The sequence below is a fragment of the Micropterus dolomieu genome, linkage group LG02 (assembly GCF_021292245.1).
Source record: "Micropterus dolomieu isolate WLL.071019.BEF.003 ecotype Adirondacks linkage group LG02, ASM2129224v1, whole genome shotgun sequence".
In the NCBI taxonomy this organism is placed as follows: domain Eukaryota; kingdom Metazoa; phylum Chordata; class Actinopteri; order Centrarchiformes; family Centrarchidae; genus Micropterus; species Micropterus dolomieu.
The window spans coordinates 22466100-22491042 of NC_060151.1; the positions used below are offsets into that span (position 1 = coordinate 22466100).

Genomic DNA, 24943 nt, shown 5'->3' on the forward strand with positions numbered 1-24943 from the left:
TTGGCACAAGAAGGTGTCAAAACCAACCTATGACTTTATGTACAAAACTGGTCTCCTATAACTACTGAATTTAGAAAATATGTGACATAAACACAGATAATAATTTCAGGTGAAAAACAAAGTGGTAGAAGAAACTACGAAGTCTCCATTTCTCTCCCCCCACAGACTTTGGTTTGATCCAACTACGCCTGAACGACACACATTGAATACATTAAGTTTAAGTTTTTTAACTTCATAATCCAAAACGATTTTTTGTTTTTACACAAAGAGAACATACAGTATTAAACACCACAATTTACACCAATCAAATTCTGTACATATTTCATAATCCCTGGAACATGAAATTATATCATGAATAGTGATCACGTCAAACACAAAAAGATTCTGCTAAAAGCATTTACAATTAGCGCAGAAGCCACAAAAAAAATCTCATTTGTTAGCGTCTGTTGAACGGAGGTGTAGTGGCACTGAATTACACTCTTTAGCATTCTGGTAAAATTAAAGAGAATACTCCCACTTTGAAAAACTTCGATAAGTCTCCTACAAAGTGCCTGCTCCAAAACAAATCTTTCCATTTGTCAGGAACTATGCAGAGGAATGCTCAGCAAATACTTCAAACAAGCAGATGCTAGAGACGGTCCATGAAGTGTCATTTCCAGCCATCGCTGGCTTCCCTGCTTCCCACCTGGAGTCACATATTAATGATCTCCTCTTTGAAAATGACATGAATCAGAGGGAAAACACTTCAGACGGCCAGAGACGGAGTACTGACATAATGACAGAAACAGAATCAGGATCAGGGACACTGTTGAACAAGTAGCATAGTAATTTTCCTGCGGTTGTTACTGTCCAGATGGCGACAGATCTGTTATCTTGTCATTTAGCTATTAATTCTAAAAACTATTCATAATTTCATCCTTCTTTGGTGCTTAAATTATTAATTAAAAACAGGACAGAGGTAAGCTGTTCATCTTAAATACTGGGATAATGAAAATGAAACACCTGGATTCAACCCAGCTCTCTGCGAGATGCGATACAGCTGTTTCCCCAGGGGGTCAGAGATAGGGGTGGCAAGGACAAAAACACCTGGATCTTGCTGGGAAAATGCCTAAAACTCATCATCAGAGGTAATCAGCATGATTTTATCAGACTTGCGGGAGCTCTTGTTGCCTGTGGTCACTTTTCCGTTCATGTTGGGCTGGACCACCTCCTGTGTGGACTGCTGGGTGTACTGCTGGTAGGCCGGGGAGAAGTTGTGGATGGCATCTTGTACCATGTCCCCCGGGTTTATGGTTTCCTTCAGACCACTGGAGATGCTCTGCATAGGAGGGATGTTCTCTGTAGGAACATGGAAAATGGGAGATGATTGATTAGACTATCATGCATCACACTTTAAATTTTTGAACAAACAACTGAGACATAATGTGTTAATTGGCGAGTTAGTAGAGGTGCGGATTTTGTTACCTTTACACATAGCCAACCTACCCGTTTCTGCCATTCCCAGTTTTATGAAAAGCTAAGCTAACTGACTGTATATTTACCATAGAGACATAAGAGTGGGAGACTATTAATCTTCTAATTTAACCTTTGGCAAGAAACCAAATAAGAGTATTTCCCAAAATGTTGAGCTATTCCTTCAAATCGTTGAACCAAGGGGATCAATCTGAACGGCTGAATACAAATATGGGGGTGTGAATTTTTCACAAGTACCCCAAGATGATATCTTCATATAATTTGTTTCGTCAAAGAAACAGTTCAAAAGCCAAAAGACATTTAATTTAAAAATAAATGCAGCAAATCCTTGTCCTCCAGAAGCCAGAACAACAAAAGGTTTTGCATTTTTCCTGGATGAATGACCTAATGGTGTGAAATTAATTTTTTTATTGATTTGATTATAGGGCTGGACAATAAAACAATAATTATTGCAATATAATTATTTTCAATAACAATATAACAAATGTTCAATAATATTAAATAAATGTTTGATTTTATTCACTTGAATAATTCTTTTATTAAGATTTTTATTTTGTTGAGCTAAAGGGACTGATAAAAGCGTTTACATAATTTTACTCACCCATATTTGTTGACAAAGATTTTATCATAATTGTTTTGAATGTTCTACCTCGGATTTGTGAAGTGATCCGCTGTTTGGCCTCAAGTGATGACTATAAAGAAGAGTTTAAAACCACAATAACCATCAGGTTTCTTCAACTTTCACTCAGAAGCAAAAATCAGCCCTTAAACTCAAAAGAATTAACGATTTGATACTTATTGTGACAATTATCGATATCGAAAGATATGAAACTTTTTATCATGATAACATTTTTGCCCATATCGTCCAGCCCTATTTGATTATTTGCATTTGTGTTTCACTGTTACTATAAACAGTATCCAATGTGAGACAGTAAGTATGAGAGAAAAATAATAGGCATGATTTTTTTCCTCTCTCTCTTTTTTTCTATCAGGCTCCAGTCTATAAATGGACTGAACAGAATTCAGTCACAGTCACCATCTGATGGTCCCTTGGCACCCAGCTGTGAGCTAAGTTGAGGTTGCCCCAGAACTAAAAGGGTGTCCAAGGCAAAAAAAGAAAGCCGGCAAACATCCACAGCCTACTGTTTCAGGGTCACTGGCAGTGCTGTCTGGATTGGCTCATGGAGGTGGCAAAGAGAAGGGAAAGGAGGGGTGAGGGTGGTACAGGCCATTTATGCACGGTCTGCTGAGTTTCTCCTCACAGGGCTGAAGCAGAGGAATGGTAAACCAGAGGTGTGGCAGCCTCTGCATTCACACACATCAACACCTGTGTGCGGGCGCAGCAGCAGAACTACAGTGTCAATGTTACCACTCACCCCACTACAAGTCTGCCTTCTCTGCTAAATGCACACTTTATGTAAGAGAATGACCTTTCCCTGGACACGCCAGGAACTGAACTGCCAGAGGGGACAGGATGGCTAAAACAACAAAACATGTATTAATCAGCTGTCAAACACTGAAGCAGTATGTTTATTATTATTATTGCTCAACTGGTCAGAAAGATGAATAATGGATTTCTTTCCATGTGGGCAGGAAGAATGGGTGAGGATGAAAACCAATAATTTCATCCCATTACCTTCTTTCATTTTCATCTTGATTAAAAAAATAAGTGGTCATATGCTCTCACAGAAACGTTTCAGTTTCATCATCACTTTCAGTACTTCTGCATGTTAAGCAGCTCAATGGAATAGAGGATTTCCTACAGCAGGGAAAAAATGGCAAAATGATTTATATTGCTGTGGAAGGCTTTCCCCATGGGTTCCATTTGTCTTTTACTTGCAAGCATCACTGACGTCAAAGGGGTGCTGCTCGCTCCCTGCTAGTTACTTTACTGTGGCTGTGAATTCCTCTTCATCTTCCTCTACATTGCTTTACTGGCAACTGTCCTCTGAGCCACAAGTTAATAATGTACGACAAAAGACCCTGCTGGCTTCCACCCTGAAGCTGACACACTCATCACGACAACACTACTTTTAATATGTGCATATTTGTAAATATGTATACATTCCAGCTTGTGTATCAGTTAAAATAGAGGGAGTGAATGAGAAATCTAACTTTAAAAGTCAGTCTGACTGGGGATAAATGGCTGCAAAAGGCACAGAGCAATGCAATTACTGTTACTGCTATCACTTTCAAGTCTGTGTCAGTTCTTATTCAGTGGGGGAGAAGGGCAATTAGCTTCGGAACATGTCAACGTATTTTCAAGGTGAGGGCAAAAGGTAATAATCAGTTCAACAGCTTTTGCCTGCTCTCTTTACAGCCTACAGTTCTCACCTGGCACTTCATTTGTTTTCTCCTGGTAGACGGTGCAAGTGAAGGCATATCGGAGGGCAATAGCAGCAAAGAACATTTCGATGCAGATAATAAAGTTCTGCCATCCTGCTGCCACGGTGCCGGCACCGACCTCTTGTCCATCAATGAAGAGTGCGTTGGGTAGGACGCCACAGCGCTCCAGGATGGCAAGGACCATTCCTACAAAGCAGCAAACCTTTCATCAGCAATTCATACTTTATATACTGGTACTGATAAAATAAAGTAGAGGGATGAACTTACCTTGCCAGAAGGATAAGAAGATGACAGATTTGATTGTGAGGAATTTGAGCACCGGTTCGTACGGCCTGAGCAGGTCACTTGTGGCAAAGAAGAAGAGGAAGAGAGCGTAGAGAGCGAGGCTGACTGAGAAGTTGTAGATGATTGTGATATATAGGTATCCTCCATTTATACTGCACAGAAAGAGAGTAGGAAAAGCCCAATAATTACATATTTGGTCAATTTACAACAATGACATTTGTCTATCTGTGATTATAGTACCTGTTTATTTATGTTTTGAGCCTATTTATTGCTTTGGGCGAATGGAAAAGACAGACCTCAGTACAGCTGGAAATTCACACTTTTTGTCGTCTTATTTAAAGCAGTTAATAACTGCCTGTTTGTACGTTGCCTTCTTATTTCAGGATGAATCTAATAAACAGGCAGGTTTGTCTATATTTCATTGTCAGACTGCCTTCCCTCTTTGCATTCTAGAGAGCCTCTGAGGACTCAGCTGTGACTACACTAATTACTCCCATGCAGTATAGAGTGCATGGTTGGCTGAAAGCGTATAAGTAAACAATCTATGAATCATCATGGTCTTGCTACAGAGCTTAAAGAAATACATGAGAAAAGACAATTATTTCTGCCAGCTAATTTTGCTCCTGAAGTACATGAAGAAATAAGAAGGAAGAATTGAATCATGTCTATCTTTTTAGTCTGACAGTAAGAGGGTGATGATATAAAGCTGATTGGAAACTTGAACTATGTGCTTCTTCAGAGTAGTTAAGAAACTACATTCAGCTGTTGTCACAGCTGAATCTTAAGAAAGAGACTGACTTATAAAGGCGGAGGCGAGCACCTGAAAATAAGTCAGGCAGGGTCTATAGATTTTATAGCTTTTGATTACACGCATCATTTTATTGAATGTATTACCCTCTCCATATTCTTTTGAGACCCTATTGGCTCATCTGGTACGACTGAAAATACACTAAAATTAAATTTGTTAGTCTGCAATTTATCCCCATCTGTGTATCACTTGACATCCAAAGTAAAAGTATGAAATGAAACAATGCATCTTCCTTTATAACACTGTGTTTCACTAGGTATGACATGCAATATGAATTAAGGGTGTTCATTTCAGAACACTTACTACAATTGTAGAAAAGTTAATATAAAGAGATATAAATTCTTTAGTCCATAATTCAAAAAGCTGAATTATTCTTTGCAATAACAAAAATACCCAAAAGGCTGTGATTATGGCTAGGACACAAACACAACTGGGACCACACGCAGTAGAGTACCTGTACACTCGCACAGAAAAGTTTGAACCCAGCACATTCTGCTAGAAATTAAATTCTAAACCTTTTCATTGTGCCAGATGTGGAAAGGTGATATAATTATCTCCTTTTGCAAATTGATGTGCACATAAACAGCAAACAAGCCTGCTGGCAATGACATTGATACGCAAGATACAGAACGAATGAAAGGGAAAGAGAGGTGCTGCTCACTTAAAATCTCCATCATGATATTTGCCAAAGGCCTGCAGGATGATGGTGATTACAGCCATGATGGGTTTGACAACGCAGAACTGGAGAGTCGCCTGGAGGACACATAAGATACACCAAAACAAACAAGGACACCATGAAGGAGGAGGAGGATAAAAGACATCAGAATCAGTTTGTACATTCAATTACATGCAAAAGACCTGCTCAATGACATGCAAGTTTCCATGTCTCCAAATCCCTATAACCTAACCGGTGGCCATTCACCATAACAGCTATATTTTTGTTTTGTTTTTATGTTCCAACTATTCAGTACTGCCACAAATGTTGTGACATATCTGTCTCGTCAGCTACAACTTAAAGGAATAGTTCGACAGTTTGGGAAAAGCACTTGTTCCCTATCTGACAGAGTTGGATGACTGATACCATTCTCTGTCCAGCCTGCAGCTGGCAAACTTAGCTTAGCACACAGACTGGAAACAGGGGAAAATAGCTTGGCTCCATCCAAAGATAATAAAATCTGTCTACCAGCACATATAAAGCTCCCTAATTACCAGATTATATCTAATTTATTTAATCCATACAAATTCCAAAGTGTAAAAAGAACAATTTGCCGTTTTATGTGATGGACTGTTTCTTGACTCTCAGCTTCTGTTACTTCCTAGTCTCCTCTGGTTGCCTTGAAACTGTTCAGAGCCAAGAAAAAGTCCGGCACATAACCCCGTTTAAAACAGCAAATTATTGTTTTTAAACTTAAATTTTTAGTTCAGAATAAACAAACAAGATATAACCTAATAATTAGTAAGCTTTTGCAGTGCTGGTAGGTGAGACTAGTAGATTACCCCTGTTCCCAGTCTTTTTGCTAAGCTAAGCTAACTGGCAGCTGGCTGTAGCCTTACATATAACTGACAGATATGAGAGTAATATTGATCTTCTCATCCAACTACACGCAAGAAAGCAAATGAGCATATTTCCTTATGTGTTCAAAAACCTCAATTAAAAGGTCATAAAATGCATAATTTGTTAAAGTTGTCTTTCCTTCAGTCCTTGAAAGCCAACCATATTGATGCTGTGGCCTGGTTGGACAACAGAGGATGCAGGGGAAATAGACTTGTCCAGCATACAATGTAAGACTGGAGGACATCTGTCCTCCATGTTGTTTATAGGAGCCTGAACCAACCAATTTGACAGAGGCTGTTCTAAACTCCCGTCATTGCTGTGGCAACAGACCAGGAGTGTTCAATTTGATTAGACAGAGGGAGACTTTTTAAAATGACTGGAGTCAGTCGTGGCCACAACAAAATGACATCAATGATCCTTTATGTTATGGATTTACTTTGAAGCTTTTAGTGCTGACACTCTTTGGTTGTACTGTGCTTATTCTAGCTCCAGTTTGTCACTTGGAATTCTCTCAAAGCAAATATATTTTGCATGATACTTCCTGACATGTCTGATATTCAAAACACAATGCACCTTCATAATTGCACTGGATTAAAAGTCTACTGGGGTTCGGCCTCAAATTAGTTAGTAAATGCATCCATGCATGCCGCCCTTGTAATAAATGTTAATACTAAGCTACATGTGAGAGTCAATGTACACTGCACTATACAAATGTAAGATACATTACTCTACATAGCTGTCAGCGGCTTAATTAACAGCTCTATTGCTAACTGGTGCATCAGAGGATTAGGTGAATTTAGGATAATATGCACATCTGTTATAATTCACCAGATTTTACTTGCTCCATCTTTTGTTAAACCTGCCAGTGTTTCCATTACAATGATAAATAATGTTTCAGAGAATTCACAGCTTGAAATGACCCAAAGCATTTTGTTTCTGTCATAATTTTTACTTCTTCAGAGTTCACTGCAATCGTTCACCGGTGGCAACTAACTACAAAACTGATGTACAATTCTCAACAACACCACCTATTTACTTTGTGTATCACAATACAGACTGTCAGAGCTGACCCCTGATCCTAAATTGATAACAGTTTATTTATTAAATCTATGTATTGGACCACAAAGCCATTGTTTTTGGTGTTGTGTTGCCGCACTCTCTTCTCACAGCCTCTGTCCTGCTGTCCCAGACGCCTTTCTGATACAACTTCTGCTCGACATAACTTTTTATATCAACTGCTTGTGTATTCTTGCTGCTGTTTATCCCTTTAAGAAAAAAAAAAGAAAAAAAACTAAAAGAAAACAATACCCCAAACAGCCAGCTGTAGCACAAACGCAGTCACAATACACATTCGTCAGATGGCTCTCTTTTTTTGCACTTGCATATTTGGCAATATTCTGGCACTGTCCGCGGAAGTGAATCTGTAGTAAATACACTAATGCACAGGAATAATATAAATATTTCATTGTAAACTAGGTTATTGTAGTTGTTGCCTCAAAAGACTATCATAATGTATGGATGTTAACAGCATTTTATATTTTTATTATTAATAAATAATGTACAGTATATTAGTATTTTGGGACTTCATGATGATTAACAGAGGAGACCTTTTTTTCCTCCAAAGACTTGTCACCTCTCTACACCTGGTCCATTTAATCTGCTTGCTACTTTTAAACAGGGCTGAGAGGAGCTCTTGTGATTAGCAATTGTTTAAGCTCAACTCAGCTCCACCTGCTGATTCTGTTTTCCTCCTACTAATAACGTACTGCATGTATGATAGTATAATTATGTATGTATACTAATAATATCTCAGCAGTGGCGCCTGGTTAACACTACCAAAATGGCAAAAGTTTGTTGATCACAGCCATATGAACTTCATATATTGAACATTTATTTGGACCCCCAGCTTAACAGCTGCCACTGGGGTCCACTGGATTATACTTTCTCACAGTTTCAGGAAAATAAGACCCTAAAGTGTCCTACAATATGATAAATTATTAGATATGTCTAAAAACAGCTTAGGATGCAAGAGCAGCTTATTCTCTAACCTTATCTACAAGAACAACCATAACTCTAGGCTGCTTTTTTCCCCCCATATCACTGATTAATTTGTTAAACTCTTCTAATCACACAGTGAAGCTTCCCCAAAATATGCAAAGAATTTTAATGTTTTTTGTAAACATTATTATATAATCATGTGCTTTAGCAATCCAGTTAGATTACAATCCAGTTAATTACATTAGCAGTTAATCATTATTTGAATCCAGTTAGTCACTGTCTTTATGGGAGTTGACTTGCAAAACAGCATTTAATCATTACGATATACTGATTTCTGAAATTCAATAATAAATGAATGTTATTAGGATGACCTATTTTAAAAGCAGAAAATTCATTGCTAAGCCCTTCCTCCAATGCTTTAGCTGCACTCAACCCAGCAAGCTCCAACAAAACTGATGGGAGTTCTAGCACAGTGCGACAATTTATAATTCTATGCTGATCTTGAACTGTCCTCTCACATGTCCTTTAACGAATATTCCTTTCAGATGTGCCACTAGAGAAAACTTTGGAAGTTTTCCTTTTAAAACACTTCATGTAAGATTCCTGAGAAGGCACACAGTGTTTATCAATTGCCCTTATTGAAAAAAATCATTTCACCATGTATTTTGTTTTGAAGACATAACTCTCAGTTCAAATTTCCATCAGCGTTAGACTGTGAGCTTTTGCATCATCCCAAGACACCGGGAGGGAGCTCTGCACTGACAGCTCATATCATCTCTGTGTTTATTATCAAGCTGCTTTCACCTGGCCTCAATTGCGTTTTTGTTTTTTTGTTTTTAAACAAGTGGATGTTATCCTCTGAAAAGCACAAAACCAATTATAACAGCTGTCATTTTTAAACAGTCTGGAGATCTGGACAGAATGGTAATTTACAGAGCAGTGATGTTTACCGATGCATTCTTAGTTTCAATGTGCATAAACGTATTTCCGTAGTCAGTAGGAGAATCTCTAGAGTGGAGATAAGGGGAACAGCTCACCTGTTTGCAGAATCTTAAAAAGCCGATAGAGTAGCTCATTCCAACAAGACAGCAGGTACCATACAGACAACTTGACCTGTGAAGACAGGAAATGATGCCATGACAACTCAAACATCAGATATTTAGCATCAGAAAACAGAAGCAAGTTACAGTATAATGTATGTATTGAATGACAAGTAAAAGAGTACACATGTATGCTGTAATACAACAGCCATACCACTAGCTTGCCTAACTGTTCAGTTCTGTGACATTAAAGTTAATGGTTTGTTAATAAACTGACAGGAAAATAATTGACAATTATTTTGTTAATTAACTGATAGTCAAAAATGATAGACAGTCGGAATGTTTCCAAAACCCTTTTGAAAGTATGCTACGAAGAATTAAGGCAGTTCTGATGGCAAAAGGGGGTCCAACCCGCTACTAGCAAGGTGTACCTAATAATGCGGCCAATGAGTGTTGTTATCACTGGATTTTTGACTGTTGGTTGGACATTTCAAGACATCACCTTAGGCTCTGGGAAACTGTTATGGGCATTTTGCAATTGTTTGTGATATTTTATAGACAAAACAAGTAATCAATTAATCAAGAAACTAATAGGCAGATTAATCAATAATGAATAATTTATCTAGAATACATTTTCTGGGTGGTAATATATTTGACAAGTGTTCCTAATATTTTGACTACATGATTTACTTATATGATGAAGCAAAAATATAAAAAATTGGTGCTGACAATTGACAAAAAGAGATTTAAAAACCTGAGACAACGTTGTTCATGCAAAGCTGCCTATATGACAAAATTCCAATTAGGAGCTATTTAGAGCTGCAAAAAAAGCCAATCATGGAAACGGAAAGACAAGCTGCTTACACCACATTGTGTACATAAAATTTCTGATGCACATACACTAAAATTAAATTTGTAATTAGGAATACTGGCATTTGAAGCATTAATGCAAAAGTATAAGTACTGCTGTTATTTAACATGTCTATAGAACAATACATGTAGTACAGGTAGGTCAAGATGTCGTGTGAGACAGTGAATTTAAAGGCTCCTTTGGCAGATTAACTAAATGGCTTTGGGCCAAAACAACTGTATCACCAACAAACTGGACTGGTCTTACAATACTGATGAACTAGACAGAAGAATGTAGATTAGACCTTTTCTTAAAGAAGTTCTGGTTTCAGCATGTATTCAGATGTATTCTTTGTTCACTGTGTTGTGACACTAAGTAATTGGTATTGTGTTTAGGAGGCAGTTTAGGGTGTGGGGGAGGCAGATGGAATAAATATACTGGTGCAAAAGACTGACTCTGGTGTAGGACTGAGCCTGGACGCAGCAGAGAGGAAATTTAAGACAAACTCAGCCTCATCCTAAGTAACAGTTCACAATCAGTCTCGTGCACTACAGAGTCTTCAACCTCATAACCCTAAGGTCCCATTCAGAGCACTTCAGGTGATTTTCATGCTGCTAACTACCAGACTGTATAAATGTATTGTCTCATTTTTAGACAACATTTCATTACTTGCCTAATGTCAACACATCTAATTGTTTTAATTTGTGTCTTTTTCTTCTTTGTAACCAAGGCAGATGAATGCTCACACACTCACAATGCATCCTCATCCCTTGCAAATAAGAGCATGGACAGTCAAATTGAATTTGAGAAACAAATTAGGAGTTGCCTGCAGAATGAAAATAGACCAAGTATTTGTTGTTCTCTGTGTTGATTGTTGACCATGTTTCTAACATGGTAACATGTAAACTCTGAGCATGGTAATGGAGTATATACAGTATATCAACTATGTGGTCTAATTCATCTACCATGCTGCTCATTAAAACATACTCAACTTGAACCTTAACAGTATGAGTTATGCTCTTACTTCCACTGAGACTATATCTTGTGTAAAATGCTTTATGGAGATTAAAATAAAACATATGGCATTCTTAGAAATTTAAGAATTGTCTTTCTGAGGAGTAATTTCAGAAATAAAATATTGCATGCCTATGGAAATCCTGAAGGGCATTACACAAGGACTACAGGACAAGTGGCGAGAAGGTGGTGCAGTGATTTTTTACAACAAGACATGTAAAATTTAAGCCATGTCTCCAATCAGGGCTCAACATTAGCGTCTCCACTGTCTTAAGAAGCTGGCAAAGAGCTGCTGCCCTGTGGCTGAGTCAGCCATACAACACAGCCTATCTAAGACTGTTCAAAAGCACTGAGATAAGAGATAACTGTCACAGATAAACAATACAGTTGTTTATTGCCTGCTCTTTCGCTGCATCATCCAAAATAAATACTAATTCAATGGCAGCGACAAAACCATACTAGTTGTCGACTGATATGGGTTTTTCCAATGGCCAATGCTGATATAAGGAGAGCAGGCAGCCGATGGTCAAAATATAACGGCAATATCAAAACGAAGAAAATTCATGTATAATTCCATTATTCCATGCAGAGTACAATCTAATATACATGGTCTGTTAGCCAGTAACATGTTGTTTTAGATTACATCGGGTTATGCTGTAGATTTCAGAACTTAACTGGTGTTTAAGACAGAGTGGGGTTTAGTTTGACAGAAGTGACGTCATTCAACTGCATTATTCTCTACAGTAACAATATATGTTTAACATTGGCCACAGAGTGCAGATATTGGCCAAAGCTGATTATCTCAAGATGCCAAATATTGGCCCGATTAATCGGCCGATCACTAAAGCGTACCATACTTTACCCCAGTCAAGTAGATAAGAAGGTGCCTCTCACCAGGAATACAATTTCCACGACAATATAAATGAAACATCTGATATATTTACTACTTCTGTTATATGAAAACTACATATTTTTTATAATAAATGTAAATGTATGGCACAACTGAATGAAGTATCGGAATGACACTCACTGTATGGGCTTCCCTCGAATCTCCGACATGATTGCACTCTCTCCTCCCAGATACTCAAAGGACAGGCTCAGGAAATTGTAAATGACAAAAGCTGTAACAGAAAGAGAAGAGCTAATCATTCAAATCCTGTAACATACGTGTTCATGGCATTATTTTAACTATAGAATCATTTCTCATCACCTTAAAGTATAAATTAATTTCGTCCACATGATAAAAAATAATTAGTCCTACATTTTGGAACAATAAATGTTTCAGTCTTTACATTAAGAAGCTTCCAAGGGTTCTGTGTCTTGGAAATCCCTTCCTAATCCTTTGTTGCTATTTAAGGAGGGATTAAATAAAGCTAATGCAGATGGTGTCCAGTCAAGAGAAGGTTCATTATGTTTTAGCCGTAGCTGCTGGTGGTATTCCAGTCTCCCTGCTTTCTGATGCTCTGCACTATCAATCAGCCACAAAATTGGCCTGCAAACTGGAAACCAATCTCCTGAATAATGTATTTCCTACTTTTCCCTCTCTCAAATTACTTGTAATCCATTTTTCATATGGTTCACCTTTGCCATTGGTGAAGTACTTTGGTCTCAAAACTTCAATACATAATTACAGTTGTACAAAGGAAATTAAACTACAATCTACAGAACATAGTTTATATAATGTTTGAATATTGAAAAATCAATGCAGAATTACACATCTATTTTTTTAATATATAATTTGCAAACACTATAAACCAGTAAACAAACAGGGCTACTCCTTAAATGACTCCTCCCTCAAATGTAACACCTCAAATAATGAGTTCTACCCACATGAGAACAATGACTTGTGTGAAAAACTAGTTTGGTCAGATCCCTGTCTTTCATTATCTGTCAGTCTTCTAAAAATATGAGCACAGGCAAACAACCATGACTGTCCAAGAAGGATGTTATCAGGCAGATCATTTAGAGGGAGAGCTTGTGGTACTTACCTTCGTAGCAGTCTCGAACAGAATCAAAGTACACATAGTACTGGTCATTGCTGATAAAGAGCAGGCTGAGCCAAGAATCAAAGGCATACACTGGCACAATAAACAGGATCCGGATGATGTAGCGCTGCTCATTGGGGACAGTGTAGGATCGAAGGTGTGTATAGATCTACAAAGAAAATACAAAACACATAAAAAACTATTAGCAAAACAAGAAAATAATTCTCTGATTTTGGTGAGCATTGCTATACATTCATTCATATTCATTCATTGAATAGAGTTATGAATTAAATAACTAAGAAGCGCAATTTTTGTACTTGAGGATAAAATAGAAAATATACTATAGCATATGTAAAAATCCCTTTATATGCAGGCTATATTTCCATGGAAAATAATCCCCTACCCAATTAATCAAATATTTGTTACTTTTATAAAATAGCAGCACATTGTGTTTTAATTTCTAAGAGCCCAATCTTCAAACTACTTTCCATTTTATCTGACCAACAGTCCAAATCCCAGATATATTCAATTTACACCGATATAAAAACTGATATAAAGCATGAACATTTTGAGAACCTGGAAAATATTTTTCATTATTGTCTGATAAATAACTTTAGCTCCAAACTTGACAGGTTGCATCTTTATAGTAATACTGTGTATACAATCTGCATATAATACATTTCACAAATGTACAGATTAAAAAAAAAAGAATAATGTGACTTTAACTTGTTATTATAGAAAGGCTTTGTGAGTAACAGGTTTAGGTTACTTTTTAAGTATCAACAATTACAGTGTATTAGACACCCTTGGTAAAGAAGAAAAATACCAGCTTTAGGAAAACAACCAGTTGTTGTTTTCCTAAAGCATTGACACTGAAGTGATATGAACCACATGTGTGAGATCAAGGTGATGTGTCAACCACCTGAGAGCTAACAGAAAACAATCAAATTATGTTCTTTACCGGAATGATATTATTTGCAGCTACATTTTTTTTTTCTTGCCGTGGCTGGTCTGTGTAACGATCTGCCACTATGAGAATCAGCAACAGAGTGGACTAGAATAAAGAGAGAGTTCTGACCTTCCAAAATTTTAAGATTACATTGTACAGCTTCTCAGCTTCATCTTCTCTGACATTGTACAGTTAAGTTCTCATACTATCATACATAGGGTCTCTTCAAATAAACAATTAGCAGATATAACGTCAAATTGTTTCTCCAGTATTACTTTCTCCTCTGCGGGTGGCTGCAGTCGTGCACAAAGACCTCTTAAAATGTAGTGCTTATTAAAGACCAAAGCATATTAGGGAATATTATTGTAATGCACAGACGTGGCAATCGTTTTCTGGTAATGACCGATGACTCATTCTTCATTACTTCATTTAAAAAAAATAAATAAATAAAAAAGGACGACTAACAAACTAATGTTTTCTCAGTCCACAAAGATGCTTATTACCCATTAGTCAACTAATTGAGTATGAGAGGGCAATCCTGATAAACACACTAAGCTAATGCCACTGCTGATGAATAACTCTCGAACAGGGAAAGAAACAAACACAACATCACTACCATATTAATTCTGATCATTCAAGTTATCTTTCAGGGTGATTGTAAATATCTTTAGGTTTTGAAATGTTGGTAAAGACTAGAAGTATGAATTTGTCAGCTTGGGCTTTACGTGATGGTCATGGACATTTTTCCTGATTCTCCAACATTTAAATTTAGTTAGTTGCAGCCTTAATGTCAATTTCAGCTGGTTCAACTACTTAGTAGACAGCCAATTGTAAGGACTTTCTCTAATAACATTTGTCATAACTTCTTGCAAATTACAATAAGGAACAATAGATACAAAAGATACATCCTCTTTGTTCTTTTAATCACAAAAGTATGCTGGGGTGGCACGGTGGGGCAGTCGCCTCAAAGCAAGAAGGTCGTGGGTTCGAACATCGGTTGTCCCAGGCCTTTCTATTTGCAGTCTGCATGTACTCCCAGTGTGTCTGCATGGGTTACCTTCCTTCCACCGTCCAGAGACATGCAGGCAAGGTTAACCGACGACTCTTAATTGTTGTTAGGTGTGAGTGGTTGTTTGTATATGTGTGGCCCTGTGATCGACTAGCTACCTGTCAAGGGTCACGCCTTTTGCCCTATGTCAGCTGAAATTGGCTCAGCCCCCCCCTTACACAGGATAAGCGGTTGACGATGGATGGCTACTGCATTTGATTGCACTGGTGTTTATAATAGTTCTCCCTTGTATTTAGTAATGGGTGTATATATTGCATTTTACTGTGCTGTGGCAAATAGGACTAGGACAATTATTATTAATTTAAAACTTTCTAAAGCTCCCCTATTATGTAAGTATAACCACATACAGTAGTTTAGGGCTGCAACTAACAATTATTTCATTGTTGATTAATCGGCAGATAATTTTCTTGATAAATGGCAGTCAAAATGTTAGAAAATAGTGAAAGGCAGCTGATATAGTTTCCTAAACCAAAGATTACATATTCATATTTCTTGTTTTATTTGACCAACAATCCAAAAAACGCAAATATTCAGTTTAAAATTAGATATGAAAAAGAAACTCAGCAATTTATCAGATTTTAAGCAAAGGAAATTTTTGATTAAAAAATTACTAAAACGATCAATCAATTATCAAAATAGTGGATGATTCATTTTCTGTCACTCGACTCACTTGCTGAATAATATATTCTATATTATTTTGTACTATTCTAATTTATAAGTAGTATCAGTGTGTCTGAACTTTTTTTTATGTTAAAAAACTAAACAACATCCAAAGTATCACTCTGCTGGACGCATTCAGCTTGATTAAATGCCCATTAGAGGCTCCACATTAAAGTCTGATTACTGTGAGGCTGGGGGTGTGATTCATTTGGCCATCTCTACGTGTGATGGGAAGACGACTGTAGAGTGATGTCCTCCATTTGCTGAAAAGCGAGAAAACCAAAGTCCTTCCTGACTCCATAACACTGACCTGACAGTAATTCATAGCTGTATGCTGAATAATAGCTTCAAGCTAAAGTAAAGTTCAGATTTATTTCTGCAGTTTCTGCCATGACAGAGTTAGGGGCAGATAAAACAATTTTGAAAACAGATATAACCTAAAACAAAAAAAAAAAAAAAAAAAAAAAAAAAAAAAAAAAAAAATAGTACAAGTGATTGTACACATTGTAACTAAATGATATGCCAAACATGATGCACTCAATACACCTAGCATGCTGCTCTTAATACCAAATGCTTCAAGTTGCAAAGGGACCAATAAGCCCACCAAGAAAAATGAGCCATACTCCACCGGTTACTAGTCCAAAAAGCATTGGCGACTTTACAACAAAGAGGATCTAAGGTCATTGTCTAACTGTGTTTAGTATTCAGAATGTGGGTTTAACAGTCTATAGCAATCCTCTGGAGCCAAGTCAGATGAAACACCACCAGCATTGCAACACTAGTCCTGCAGACCATTTTATTCTCCGTGTGACAGAAGGGATGCCTGTTGCAAACTTGCTCCATTCTCCTGGGCGCTACACTTGCTATTTATTTGTTCAATTACAATGCCTTGCTGGCAAGTGGTTGGCCAAACAAGTACTATATTAAAAAGATAGAAACCAATTTGCTGGATATTGAGTCACAAATCCCTAAACAAAGATTGTTTTTGAATCACAGGATGCAACATGTTGTTTTGTGATGATGTGAAAAGGCTTAGAAAGCTGCCCAAACAACTCTTTAAATAATTACACCACTTAACATGCACAGCTGTGGCCACATTCGATATAACATAAATAGGATCCAGGCATATGACTTCCAGCCTGAAGATATTGGATGGATGAATATTCAAACTGGGAACTATTACAGCCGCACAACATTAAAATCACAGCAAACTAGAAAACACCACTCTCATCCTTTACAACACTGTAAACGTGATCTCAATATCAACTGATTTCCCTGCTGATAATAAACAGCACCCTGCCGCATTCTCTGCAAATGATAAAACCATAATGATAAGCTATCATCTGTGCACAGTGGGCAACTCTCCCATAGAAGAGGAAAGACTCATTTACAGCAGCAACAAAATGGTTTCTGGGTGAAGGTGGGCTGTGTTGAGTCATTTATTCTTCTCATTGAGACAGACAGAGAGAGAGTGACAGAGAGCGCTGTGTATTCATTGTCCTTTAACTGGCTAAAGGATTTTCATCCATTTTAATCTGATAGTCACGATCAACTATAAACTAAGCAAAATATTCCAGGTATTGCAAGCACAGAGTAGAACCTATATTAATATTTTTTTTTTTTTTAAATACCTTACTAGAAAGAAAGCAATATTGTATGACTAGATAAGACAAAGTGTCACTGTGAGTAAGAAAATACACTGTGGGATCTGAGACACTGAATTCTACACTGTGCTGCAAGGTAATAATGCTTACTAAATGTGTTTCTGTCCTCTGGCAAGGGAAGTACAATCAGTCAGTCTCTCCAACCACAGTGTGCAGTGCTTTAAAGCTGTATTACTCACTAGTGCAATGTGGTGCAGTGATTTAAGTGTCTTCAAGCCAGTAATTAGAAAGATCCTTAAACTCACCTGGTGGCATGTTAAGAGCAAGGCAGACCAGACAAATATCCCAGAGAGGGCCTGAGCAGCCACTGTATTTAAAAACATCTGATCCTCTATGATCGACCCATTGCTTGTTCGAATAATGGTCATATTGGAGATGTCTGATTTGTCTGGGAGAATCGGTACATCCAGATGAACAAAGGAATTATTTTCCGCCATGTCCTCGAAAGAAAAGTTAACCTGGAACGGTATCAAACACAAAAAGTCAGTGTATGGTTTACAGGTAAAATGTAAAAACACCTCCCCGTGGGTTTGACTGAATATTCCCCATTGCTTTCATGCTGCCTGAAGGGCAAACAAATCCTGGATTTTACTGAAAAACTTCATTCATTACAAAATATACTATTATATAGTAAAGTGGCACACTGCCATGCTGTTATGTAGTAGTATGCATATTCTTTGCGTCAATAAACAGCTCACCTTATGCAGGGGGAGGGTGGAAGCAGCTTTATCCCGTTTAGATGGTACTGTCCACAAACAGCCAACGTTACAGGATCAACACTGAGAATAGAATCGCTTTTCAGAGCAGCCAGCCGAGTTCATTTACTGCCATTTACAAAGGGCCCGTCGACTTCATCAACGAATGATACAACAGACTGGACTTCCTTGTTTGAGACAGGTACCGGACAGAGATCGAATTCCAAATAGTCGGCGTCTAATAACTCAAACAGAGCATGTAACCAAAGAACAAGACCCAGCCTCAAGAGTTTACTCTGCGAAACCAGTGAATGTCCAAACTTTCAGTGCGTACTTTCAACATATCCTCAAACGACAAGCAAAGAAAAGCAGGCTGAGCACAGGTGAACGCCTCACGTGTCCGCAGCCCCACGTATGTCGTCATCACGTTGCCTTTATGATGGTAAGATTGACTTACATGTATGGGCTGCTGCAGCCCAATTTAATCAATCACATATCTATCTATCTATGATAGATAGATAGATAGATACACACACACACACACACACACACACACACACACACACACATATATATATATATATACACACACACATATTTTTTTTATATATAAATTAATTTATTACATTTTAGAAAAATACTAAATCCTGCTGATGCTAAAAAAAATATAGCAATTATCATCACTGCTGATGGATCTAAAATAAATAAAATATATGGATTTATAGATTGCTGTTGAAACTCTTTAATGCTGCTTTTTGTCATGAGAGTGCTAAACCGAAACAAAGACAGACATTTTAGACGTGACCTGTTTTATTTCTAGATTCTTTTCAGGGAACAATTTCAAAGATTTGAATTCTAAAACATGAAATAACAAGCAGTATAAAATATTGCAAATAACAAAACAAAAACATTAAGGTCAATATGTATTTCGTAAGGTGATGAAACTGGAGCTATTGGCCATCATTTTGCCAAATGTAATTTAAATCAATGCACATTCCTCCATTTTTGAGGGCACGGTGGCTTGCACAAAATCGTTATTTACAACCAGATAAACCGAAAATTATGTTTTCCAGAAGACATAACTCACTAATCTAATCAGAATAATTAAACTGGATTTATACATTTCTGTCTTGGAGCATTTAGTAAAGACTAAAATCCTTTCAGTTGAAATAGTCTGGGGGCACTCAGAAGGTCTTTAAATCATTAAGCCTTCATGCTTCACGTCCATTTGTTAGCTCACTACCAGACTTGACAACTTTTGATGATCTCTTTCATTTGTTTTATTGCATCTATGGAGGAATCCTTGAGTGCCAGACCCAGTAAGACAGGCCTGTTTCCAGCTTCTTGCGACACAAACGTTGCCAGGTTTTTGGCACAGACATGTGTCAGAGGCTGAAAATAGAAACACAAATAGGGCGTTAGATTTTGCCATACAGCAATGCTGCGATGTAACATGTTTACGTCAGAAGAAAATGAATGATTGAAAATTACTTTTACAATCCTTTAAAAATGTGCAAAGGCCTGGCCTGTGAAACTTCAATCATAAAATCAAGAAATAACGCCTGTGGCACATTTCTCATACATACCCCTACCCCTGTACTCTATGTTTGATATCATGTTCATCAATCATCATATTTTCTAATTAAAATACAAACTGGTTTTCGCCACTTTTTCTTGTATACAAAATATTTTTTTCCATATCTTTTATCACTGTGAGGGTTTTATAGGTATCATCTCACATTCCAAATCATTTCACATTATGAACAAGTTGGCCAGACTTGCCTGTGCTGCTGCCATCGCATGTGTGGTAAATAATATAACTTGCCTTTACTGACACAGCATTATTGATTGGGCTATACTCCACACACATTGTGAGAAAAATATTTTTTTTTTGTGATGTTCTCCCAAAGTAAGTTTGCACGTCTTACAATATGACTTGATTCTATTTTAATGAAACCCCTGATGTGGTTGTAGCAAGTCATCTGGCTGCTGTGTAATCCAGTAAACTTGACAATAGCAGAGATGAAGACTCCGCTGTTGACATAATGCTTAATTACATTACATAATAGTATTCAATCACAGCTTTCAGTCTGCATGACGGTGCTTCAACACTGCATTCCTCCTTGACAATAAAACAATGGGTATTGTCAAGTCCTACAGCAAACATAATCATAATCTATTTCTCTATGGATGATCCATGTCTACCACAGCTGAAATGGGTTTTCTTGTGTAAATTTTAACAGACCACTGAACTCCATGCCTGCACACATCTAATTGCACCCCATCTACCACAGCAGTTCAGAACAAATCTCATCTGCCCTTTCACAGCATGAAATCAGTTAACCTGTGCTGCAACAAGTCCATCTGATGTCGTGTGAACAAGTCTATCTCACACCGGTACAATATTTATATGAACAATTTCATCCAGCATACCTCGTCTTTGCCCAGCAGTACTTTGGTGGAGAACATTGGCGTGCTGATATCATTGGATCTGGAGTCAGGTGTGACGGACATCAATGTCCCAATTTTACCGTATTGAGTGAGAACTATGAATATGTAATTGCTGAACTCTGTACAGATGACCTGTGTTGAAATTCCATTGACTTCTTTCTCTGTCTGTCTCGATCTGATGATGGGCTCAGTAGAAGACATTTTGTCAATCCTAGGGGAGAAAAAAAAACAAAATGGTACATGAAGATTTTTTGTAGGGCTGAAGCTAAGGGGGATTTTCATTATAGATTATTATACCAATTATTTTCTCAAATAATCAATGATCTGATTAATCATTTTTGTTTCCCAGAGCCCAAGGTGACCACCAAAATCTACTATCAAATCAGTTTACTGTCATATATGACTAGGAAAAACATAACAATCACTCACAAATGTTTTGGTATTTTGTTCTTGTAAAATGACTGAAATTAATAATAAGTTATCAAAACAGCCAAATAAGTTTCTGTCAAACGACTTATCAATGAATCGACTAATGACTCTAATTATTTGAAAAGATAATTAACACCACAAACATATGTTTTCTTAAACTCACAGACAAGTTAATGTCACTCCTGTGTTGTGTGTGGAGATTTGTGTAAACTGTCTGTATATGTGTACTATATGTAGTTTGTGTGTAGAATTCATGTTGAAGGTGAATCTTTAACTGCGTAAGTAATGACACTATATGTAGCCCGTGGAATCAGACGCCACACAGAACACTTCACTTCAGGGGTAGGCTACATATAAATTAGTTATAACATTTGATTGGTGAAGGTTTGTTAAATAATGACCTACACTTTAACACTACAAATGTTGCATGAGCAAGGGCATCAATAGGGGCGTCATGGGGTCCTCCCCCAATAAGATTTTGAGCATTAAACTCTTAATTTCCTGCATTCTAAAGACATTTTCTGCACCAATTTATGGTGGAAATGTCTTTATTTATATGAAGGGAAACCGATGACAAATCATAATATATGAGTGCAAATGAAAAAGCTCTCCAGTCAGCTATCTAGTTTTTCATATTAAAAGGGACTGCTCTGTGTTGCACCTTTCAGAATTTGTGCATAAAACATCCTACTTATTTGAAAAATAACGTTACTTGGAAATAAGCTGACATGCTGACATGACAGTTACGTTACGATTCAAACAGGTTTTATTTGGGATTTTCAGACTCGGATACAGCATATTGTTAGCGGCTAAGGAAAGCAAAGAAGTATTTGAGAATTGTGTGCTGACTAAAACCCACATCCCACCACCTGCGGAGAGATTATTTTGTTACCATCCAGCGGGATAGTGAAAGAAAAGCTCCGCAGAGTTAGCAGAGGTGATGGTCGGATACGGGGAAGTGAGATCCACAGGCTAACGTTAGCTACACAGCTACTGTTAGCTCCAGCTGTAATCGTCACCATTCACATCACAATCACCAGATATTCAGCATTAGCAATGAATCGGCAATTAAATCCTCACCCTGTTTCTTCGTGCACGGAATAAACCCTTCACTTCAAGCAACTTCAGAGGCGCTCTACTAGGGCTCTGTCATTCACACCACAAACAAACGTGCCTCGTTTGGTAGGGGTGGGGCCTATGGGTTGGGCGTAACGTAGCTATCTTTGCGTGATGACGTCGCACGAAGTCAAGTCTGACTTCCGGGTTAGTTTCTGGCTCAATTTTTTGAGGAGGTTTTAATCATTATTTCATCGCGAACAACTGGAATAAGACTTGGGGTTTTATATGTAATAATTGGCACATGCGTTCTAATAAAAAGCCAATATGATACTTGTTGGCCTTCAGATATCATAGTAACATTTAGGGTAGTTTGGGGTAAGACGCCACCCCTAAGCTCAAAGTCTAACGTTATTTGCTGACATAAAATAATACTTTATAAATTTCTATAGTATCTCGGAGATGGTCATGCTTAGGGTAACATAATATAAAGTAAAATAAATACAGTAGACAAATTAATTTATATTCAATCAAATGGAAGTTTTAGACCTATGTTGTAGAAATAAACTACCGTTGCCTTATGTTATTAGCTTTTCTATAATTTTAAATAGTGAGTTGCTAGGAACATCATTAGCAGACAGTCTGAGGTAAAATATGCTCTTGCCAGCTAGCTGGTAGTGTGAGCATATGTGAGTTTATAAACTTGGAATTTTACCTCAGACTTTCTAAAAGTGAAGTTGCTAATTGGGTAAAGGGGCTATCCAGTGTCTAAATAAGTTACAAACAATCAACCATAAAGGGGCAAGGTGACTGGTGTGACATACTAATCTTTGCGTTTTTCTATTAGCCAAAACTTATAAATATCTTTCTCTCTAAACAATTGCATAACTTATCTTAAGGCTCCTCTTAACATATATATATATAGATATATATTTGTAAAAATAAAAGAAAAAATTCCCCCTCTCACCCCTTGCGGAGTGGTATGTGTCATCCTCAAGCTCGGGTCCTCTACCAGAGGCCTGGGAGTTTGAGGGTTCTGCGCAATATCTTAGCTGTTCCTAGGACTGCACTCTTCTGGACAGAGACCTGATGTTTTACCTGGAATCTGCTGTAGCCACTCTCCCAGTTTAGTGGTCACAGCCCCCAGTGCTCTGATCACCACTGGCACGACTGTTGCTCTTGCTTTCCACATTTTTTCTAGCTCCTCTTTCAGCCCTTGGTATTTCTCAAGCTTCTCGTGTTCCTTCTTCTTGATGTTGCTGTCGCTTGGGATTGCTACATCTATCACTGCAGCCTTCTTCTGCTGTTTGTCGATCAACACGATGTTGGTTGGTTAGCCATCACCAGTTTGTCAGTCTGGATCTTGGACTCCCACAGGATCTTAGCTCAGTCATTCTCAACTACCTTAGGAGGTGTCTTCCATTTTGGCCTTGGGACTTCCAGCCCATACTCATGGCAGATGTTCCTGAACACTATGACAGCTACCTGGTTATGGCTTCCATGCACTCATTTCCTGACTGCATCTTACACCCTGCTGTTATGTGCTGTACTGTCTCAGGGGCATCCTTGCACAGTCTGCACCTGGGGTCTTGGTGTGGTAGACCCCAGCCTCTATTGATCTTGTAGTAAGTGCCTGTGCCGCCATGATTAGTGCTTCTGTGCTGTCCTTTAGTCCGGCTTTTTCCAGCCACTGGTAGGATTAGTTGATATCAGCCACATCTTCTATTTGTCTGTGGTACATGACGTGCAGCGGCTTGTCCCTCCATGAAGGTTCTTCGTCTTCCTTGTCCTCACCCTCGGGCTTCTACTGCCTGAGGTATTCACTAAGCCCTTCATCTTTGGGGGCCATCTTCCTGATGTACTCTTGGATCTTTGTCGTTTCATCCTGGACAGTGGTCTTGACACTCACTAGCCCTCGGCCTCCATTGTGAGGAGCTTTCTTGTCTTGATGTCAGTAGCCTCTATCTCCTCCTTTGGCCAGTTTATTATACCAGTGGGGTATCTGATAACTGGCATTGCGTATGTGTTGATGACTCAGATTTTGTTTTTCCCATTCAGGACCTGCCTTACTCTCTGTAGGTATTTGGCTGTGGCGGACTTCTTTGCTGCCTCCTCATGTTTCCGTTAGCCTGCGGCACCCCAAGGTATTTGTAGCTGTCCTCAACATCTGCAATGTGGCCTTCTGGTAGTTCAATCCCCTCGTTTCTGATCATCTTCCCTCTTTTTGATACCATGCGACCACACTTGTCCAGCCCGAACGACATTCCATGTAGATCCTGGTAGTGTGGATCAGTGAGTCGATGTCTCGCTCATTTCTGGCATACAGCGTGATGTCATCCATGTAGAGGAGGTGACTGATGGTTGTTCCACTTCGGAACCGATATACGTAGCCAGTCTTTGTGATGATCTGGCTGAGGGGGTTCAGGCCTATGCAGAACAGCAGCGGGGATAGTGCATCACCTTGGTATATGCCGCACTTGATGGTAACTTGTGCAATTAACCCTTTGCTAAGTCACGCCCCGAATACACAGCTGACCAATCACAGCGCACTATAGGACTCGCTCTAACTGAGGTCCGACACTTTCGTAGCTGTGCTCCATTGACTCATATGCAAAA

General features: G+C 38.2%; 2 protein-coding genes across 2 annotated transcripts; both read right to left on the bottom strand.

Moving 5' to 3' along the window:
- Window positions 1-211: 211 nt before the first annotated feature.
- tmem184a (transmembrane protein 184a) lies at window positions 212-18775 on the bottom strand. The gene is made up of 9 exons (XM_046033765.1): window positions 18395-18775; window positions 17942-18154; window positions 13358-13523; window positions 12400-12490; window positions 9503-9578; window positions 5574-5665; window positions 4087-4256; window positions 3808-4005; window positions 212-1338 (listed from the first exon to the last, which is right to left on the bottom strand). The coding sequence occupies exons 2-9, from the start codon at window positions 18131-18133 to the stop codon at window positions 1109-1111; spliced, it is 1215 nt and encodes a 404-aa protein (XP_045889721.1). The 5' UTR covers window positions 18134-18154; window positions 18395-18775; the 3' UTR covers window positions 212-1108.
- Window positions 18776-19117: 342 nt separating this feature from the next.
- psmg3 (proteasome (prosome, macropain) assembly chaperone 3) lies at window positions 19118-22477 on the bottom strand. The gene is made up of 3 exons (XM_046039891.1): window positions 22352-22477; window positions 20825-21053; window positions 19118-19783 (listed from the first exon to the last, which is right to left on the bottom strand). Exons 2-3 carry the CDS (start codon window positions 21041-21043, stop codon window positions 19631-19633), a joined length of 372 nt encoding a protein of 123 aa, XP_045895847.1. The 5' UTR covers window positions 21044-21053; window positions 22352-22477; the 3' UTR covers window positions 19118-19630.
- Between the last annotated feature and the right edge of the window lie 2466 nt (window positions 22478-24943).